The 6,989-nt window shown below is 38.0% G+C and overlaps 1 protein-coding gene across 1 annotated transcript; it reads left to right on the top strand.

The window, feature by feature from the left end:
- Positions 1-965: 965 nt before the first annotated feature.
- Positions 966-5,825, top strand: casp3a (caspase 3, apoptosis-related cysteine peptidase a). The gene is made up of 6 exons (XM_071504958.1): positions 966-1,162; positions 1,379-1,512; positions 3,584-3,712; positions 3,851-4,026; positions 4,133-4,244; positions 4,337-5,825. Exons 1-6 carry the CDS (start codon positions 1,110-1,112, stop codon positions 4,564-4,566), a joined length of 834 nt encoding a protein of 277 aa, XP_071361059.1. The 5' UTR covers positions 966-1,109; the 3' UTR covers positions 4,567-5,825.
- Positions 5,826-6,989: the final 1,164 nt, after the last annotated feature.

Here is a 6,989-nt window from a genome sequence, read left to right as displayed (position 1 = left end):
GTGAGTATCTTTGGTTTCATTCTTTTTTTTTTTTTCCAAAATGTATCACAAAACAGTTCATACAAGTTAATATTTATAAAGCAGACTATTACTTTTTATTTTAACATAGTTGAACTAGTGTATGGGTGGGTTTAACCACATTAAATACAGCGTATGTTAATATCAGATTGACACAGTCTTTTACCACACTGACATAAAAACAATTATGCCACATCCAAAAACTGATGGAGCTCATTTCACAAATAAAGATTGGAAAAATTCAGTTAGGCTATGGCAGGAAAGGAGTGGATTTTCATGGGGGTAATCATGGTCTCAAACAACATTTCACTTTCTCATTGGTCACTTAACAACAATGTTAAATCACTAATATGAACCATGCTTTTCAGGGGCTCCACAGTATTTCATTTTTTGTTTTTTAAGAACTCAGCATATCTCTATTTAAAGATCTAGATTCCAAAATTATACTTAAATATTATTAAGTATTATTAGAAAACTCTAAAACTACTCAAACAGAATGGTCAGTTTCTGAATCACATGTTGTTTTTGAGTTTGAAATATTGAGATAAAAGAGGGAAAAACGCATCATATAGATCAAAATGTCTTGACAGAATATGCAGTTACAGCAGGGACAGCTGACGATTTTCTCTGGGAATCTGGGGGGTTTTGGGACACTAAAACTGATACTGAAACCCAGTGGATATTTAACAGGTGAACCCCAGTATTAATTGTGTGGGGTTATTTGAATTTTCTATCTTTAGGACAGTGTGGGGAAGGCTTTGAGACGGACACTTGGCGTGGCGGGGTGACTAGATGAACATTTATTTTTAGTCTATTCAATATGAAAAATCCAATGAAAAAATTTTCTGTAAAAGCTTCGCAATGGGCCTCATCAGAGGAGCTTGTGCTGTCTGAGTCGCCTCTCACACGGCAGGCGAGGGTGTTTAAAACAAGCGCATCTCCGTGTGACATCAGCATCTTTGTTTACTGGCTTGACACGACTAGCTCCGCTCCACTGGTCCAGACACGTCTGCTCAAATTGTCTGTGAAGGCTGCTGACTGTCACACTTACCTAACCGTCTGGTTAGCAGTTCCTTAGCTCACTCCCAAACATGTCGGTCAATGGAGAAGACTCCACAGACGCAAAGCGAAACGATGGACAACGGTGAGAAACTGACAGTTTAGCTAGTTAGCTAGTTATCTGCTGCTGTTGGCGGACAGTGATGAGAAAACCGCTTTGTCACTCCCATGTTATTTCACCCGCTATTTACTAAATACTAGCAGTTTTTCTGTAATAATGTAAACTGTAGCGCATTACTTACTGCTTGTTGTTATCTCACATTTGAAAAATGGACCGTGTTTCGGTTGTGTTGTCCTCCAGGTCAGAGGGGCCTGTGTTTGTTCCCATGGACGTGGATGCCAAGCCCCAGTCCCACAGCTTCAGATACAGCCTCGACTTTCCCAGCATCGGCCAATGCATCATTATCAACAATAAGAACTTCGACAGAAGAACAGGTTTGTTTATTTATTTATTTATTTATTTATTTATTTATGTACTTAGTTGTGCTTATTTGGGCATCTACTTAATGCTGAATATTGACTTGCTTTTCTTTAACCCGTGTCATTACAATTTAAATAGTAAATGCTCTTGGGCTTTTAAATCTAGTCAGACAAAATACGCGTTTATGAAAGAAATGATAGGTAATTTGTCACATTTCATACTTTATAATCATAAAGCCAAATTCTATTAAAAATTACAGGGGAATTAAAATAATTACTTTGATTTCTACTCTACCTTTTCATTCTCTCTTGATGCTGAGACAATTAGAGGGTGCCACTTTGAAATGTTGAGTTTATCTGGACTGAAGTTACCAGTCAGCCCAAGGTTAATGGGTTAATTGTTCATCAGATCATATCATTTATCTGCATCCCCTGCCAGTGAATTAGATGTTCAAGTCAGCTCAGTGGCATTCCTGATGCAGGCAGTTGCAACTAAATTCTTGAATGCATCCTTGCATTTTATAACTATATGATTCAATAACTTCTGCATTGTGCGACCAGTGGTTGATCAGGAAGTGTAGGAACCCGCATGGCTTGCATTCGTTAGACTACTTCCTCTTCTAAATTAGTTGTGGTCTATGGCGAATTATATGTATGAGGATGTTGATTCTGTACGTGTGTTTAACGGCTCAGTCGCTTGGATATTCTGCTTTAAGCAAGTGACAGTATTCAAACAGACAATTACCACAGACATAATGTTATGTTTCCTTTGGGTGTTCAGAAATTTTTCATAAAGTCTGACCATGTCTACCCCTTAAGGGTCTATAAGGGAGTATTTTTTTTCTGAGCTTGCTTCTCTATGCGTATAAAAGCTTGATGTCTAAAATAGTTGGAGATACTTAATGAGTTCCTTTAGTCCTTGTCTACCCTTTATTGGAAACGGGGACATTGTGCAGTCTAAACTTGAAGAGATGTGTCTGCTAGTATTGAAAGAGCCTCTCATATCTGGCTGAGAAGACCTTGGATATCAATGCAGGCAAATAGACCTTCAGACTGCCCTGAGTGTATAGAGCATCAGTGTCTGTTGTGGTCTTGTATTTCTGTCAGACTTGTGTTTCACAAGCCTGTCTAGCAGGACTAACTGAATACACATGACTGCTTGATGTTCTAAGAGCAAGTACATCATTTGAGTGGGGTAAACATCAGCAGCAATTAAGGCTGTCAAGTTCATTTAATTCTCTCCAGTCAAAAAAAGATTCTTGTTATAGCAGAATCGTGCATACTTTGAATTTCCCCTTCTCCAGTTTCCAAGAAAATTACAGCATTTTGTGCAAGAGCTAAGAAGATTTTGTGTTAAATTTAGCAAAGTAGTTCTGGTCAGAGCAGGTGACTGCATGTACTGTAGCTAACATACAAGAGTTATTCAATCTTCCAACAGACAGTTGCCAGGTGGCTAAATTGTGTAGTTTGACAGTACAAAACATACAGTAATTGCATCCATCCAGCTTTGGTAAAAACGTAGCACAGTAAGGCTGTAAGTAAAAGTCAGATCAAGATGGACTTTGTCTTGGAAGGAGCAAACTTCTGCGTAAAGTAGCTCTCTGTGTTGAAAAGGTTTGACAGTGGCCATATACCACGGCTAAAAGGCGTAAAACATAAAGAAGAGAGTGACAGTGAGTCAGCAAATGGAATTCAGCCATCAATAATTTCATTACTTACACCTGTGTAGGTGTTTTGACATTTTCTGGCTGATTAGGTTGATGACGTGAGGTCACCAGACATGATGTGCTTATTAGAATGGGTGCAACTAATGATAACCCGCACAGGTGCAACAACGCTAACATTAGAGTGAGGCATATGTAAGTCAATCACAAACCATACACTTCCACCTAGTCACAAAAATTACATTACATTACATTACAAAAATAAGGTCAACTGCCTGTTTGGGCTTTTACTGTGGGTGTGCATGGCCTTTAAAAACTAAAGTAGTTACAAGGAAGCTAGAAATGTTGCTTCCTTAATTTTTTTTACTGTGTTTGTCAAGTAAACAGAAGAATCTAATTGTTTAGTTTTTTCTTTTTTCCAGGCATGAATCAGCGAAATGGTACTGACGTAGATGCAGCCAACGTGATGAAAGTGTTTTCCAAGTTGGGTTATAAAGCGAAGGTTTACAATGACCAGACAGTTGAGCAGATGAAACAGGTTTTAACTGCTGGTAAGTATAATGCCAAATAATATAAATTACAGATATAAATTAATATAGTTACATTTCCCACCTCCTTTCTTTTATATCAGCTTGTATCAAAAACATATTAAATGCTGTACTTTTTTTTTTTTTTTTTTTTTTTTTCAGCGTCAAAGGAAGATCACAGCTGCTCAGCCTCATTTGTCTGTGTTCTGTTGAGTCACGGGGATGAGGGTGTGTTCTTTGGTACCGATGGCTCAGTAGAGCTTAAGTACCTCACATCACTTTTTCGAGGTGATCGCTGCAAGTCTCTGGTGGGAAAGCCCAAACTCTTCTTCATCCAGGTATCTGAAGAGTTTGTTTTTCCTGCTGCAGTATCTTCCCTTGGGCTTTGCTCATGTATCTGTATCTGTAACCAATTCTTGTTCTGTTTGGGTGCACACTGAACAGGCTTGCAGAGGCACTGATCTGGATGCAGGCATTGAGACAGACAGTGGAGAAGATGGCACCACCAAGATCCCCGTGGAAGCTGACTTCCTCTACGCCTTCTCCACAGCCCCAGGTTAACACTCAGACATGGGTCTTTTTGCATTTGTTTCCTTTTTAAATATCGAGTTTGATATACCTTTTATTCTATCACTCGTTTATCTACAGGCTACTACTCATGGAGGAATACTATGACCGGGTCCTGGTTCATCCAGTCACTGTGCGATATGATGAACGAATATGGAAAGAAATTGGAGCTGCAGCACATCATGACACGAGTGAACCACAAGGTGGCAGTAGAGTTTGAGTCTGTCTCCAACTCTCCAGGTTTCCATGCAAGGAAACAAATCCCATGCATTGTGTCCATGCTGACCAAAGAGATGTATTTTTCTCCTTGATGTCATCTCCACATCAGAGGACTTCAGCTCGGAAGAAGGACGTGTATGAGAGGGTCTTGTTTGTGAATTATTTTCGTTTACACACTCTGACTGAATATCTCTTGAAACCTCAGCTTAGTGCATTTCTGGGAGTGTAGATGCAAAATTGTTGTGACATTTCACAAGCTTGGGATTATAGGGTTCTTTCTTTGTGGGGTACTCTTGTGAAATGTACAGCAATAAAATTTTTATCCCAGCAACATGTCTTTTTTAGACATTTAATCAAGAAAAGTTATTTTTAAAATATGGTCAACATGAAATAAAAACATTAAAACGTCATCAATCATGACAATCTGCAGATAAAAAAATGTAACTGATCTTGTAATTCCAAGCTCACAGTTTGTTACCATCAGATGCCTCTTTACTGTTTACACTATATACATTTCAGGGAAAAAAATATTTGGAGCCAGTTTGATAGGAAGTTTGCCCTTCTGTGTCTGTTTAATCATGAAACCATAGATAGGCTTACCGGCCTCCAGCACCAACATATGTATAAGCAGTTTAACTTCTGAGTCTAAGAGAGATCTATTTGGTCTGGCATTAAGGGATCATGTGTGTAACTCTGTGCCTGTTTTTTCATTTATATTCTGGTTATCTTTTTTTTTTAATACACTATTGTATGAACTTGTACCCAATGAACTGTGTGGAGCATAAACAAATGCATCACTTGCACCCTGTAGGTAAATTAAATGATAATGTTGTGTAGCATATTCACGATAAGATATCACGTGTTTTGTTAGATTTAAGACTAAGAAGTCATTTTCAATTTCTGCTGTCTAAACACGTATTTCTTTGAATGAAGTGTTTTCTGTGGATATCCTTAGATTAGTGGGGACACAGGCTTCTTCATAGCATGCTCAATGCTATTATTTCAGGCACATTTTCATGAGTCATTCATACTTGAACTCAACTTTGTATTTCATATTTAGCTGTGGTACATGTATTTTTTAATAGTTTTTAAAATATGTAACAGGAAACGGGATGCATTTTTGCTTTGCTTTAATAGTTCCAGCCTTTCTCGTAAAAAATAATTTCCAATTGACTGTTATGTAACTTATCTACTGTCATATGTAACCGTCAGCAGTGAGCGATTTCTAACAAAGCACAATTTGATAGTGGTCTGTTTTTGGTTTTTTGTACCATCACTGTTTTGTAAGCAGCTGCACTGTATTTGGTGTGATGTTTTTTTTCCTGAGGAATAAAGACCAGTTTTCACTGAGCTTTGGTGTTTAACAGTGTCACTGATTTTGTATGCTCTAACTGTAGTAAAGATTACCAACGGTTTTGTTCATACAGTATCTTGTAAAAGACTTTACCTCTACAAATGCTGCAAAGGGTCTATTTGTGTACACTGTCTTGAGTGTAAACAGGCAGGATTACTCCAGATTTGGCATGCCTAGAGGTGTGAAGAACTGGGCCACCAGATCCTGAGGCCCAGGGCCAAATAAAACTGGGCCTCAGATTCCTTCACTGCCAGCACTGAAGCACTTTACCTAAACCTGCTTCCACAAACAACAAGCCATTTACTACATGTCGGATGTTCTGAATACAAAGAATCACAGCTGACATTTCTGTGGGCAACAACAAAATATATCTTAAATTAGAGGTTGATTTAAGAAGCTGCACTTGAACATTGTCACCCCAAACCACTTGTTTACAAGCATGACATGCATTAATTCACCCCTGTTCATGTCAAGAATATAGACTTAGGACTGGATACATAGTCACAAGTAAATCATTTTGGGCTGATGTGATTGTATTGTAAGATTGTTGTTTGTGTAAGGCAATGTGGCAATAGATAAAAGCACCAGAGTATGCATTTGTTGGGGCTAACTTATTATCTACTGGTCCCCATGGGGGCAACAAGCCAAACAGCCATTGTGTGAACGCCAACCTGGTTATGATACCAATGATATTAAGCAACCCCTCTTTGAATCTGCACTCACTCCACTGTCACTGATTTTAGTATCACTTTCAAGTTGAACACTAATGGTTTGGTTTTTCAATATCATGCAATCAAGCCATTATTTGTACCACTTGTGCAGTTTATGCATCTATCAAGTAGGACATGTAATATTAGAAAAATGGGAAAATGCTCATCACAATATCCTCGAGCCCATGATGACTTCATCACATCTTGTTTTGTCTGACCAACAATCCAAAACCCAGAAATATTCAATGTACTATAATGTAAGACAAAGATAAGCTTACATTTTTCAAAATCAACAACCTCAAACTATCAAAATGTGTCTTTTTTGCAAAAAAAATTAAAGAATGACTTAATTAGTCAATTGGTAAACATAACACATTGTAAAAATGTGTTTCCAGTTGGAGGTGCAAATGAACTAACATGGAATTACCTATAATTAAACACCTTTACGTTC

This window comes from Trachinotus anak, unplaced genomic scaffold (genome assembly GCF_046630095.1).
Source record: "Trachinotus anak isolate AG129_WGS33_773 ecotype Australia unplaced genomic scaffold, CSIRO_AGI_Tana_v1 ptg000019l, whole genome shotgun sequence".
NCBI lineage: Eukaryota > Metazoa > Chordata > Actinopteri > Carangiformes > Carangidae > Trachinotus > Trachinotus anak.
This window is presented reverse-complemented; position numbering and strand designations above follow the sequence as displayed.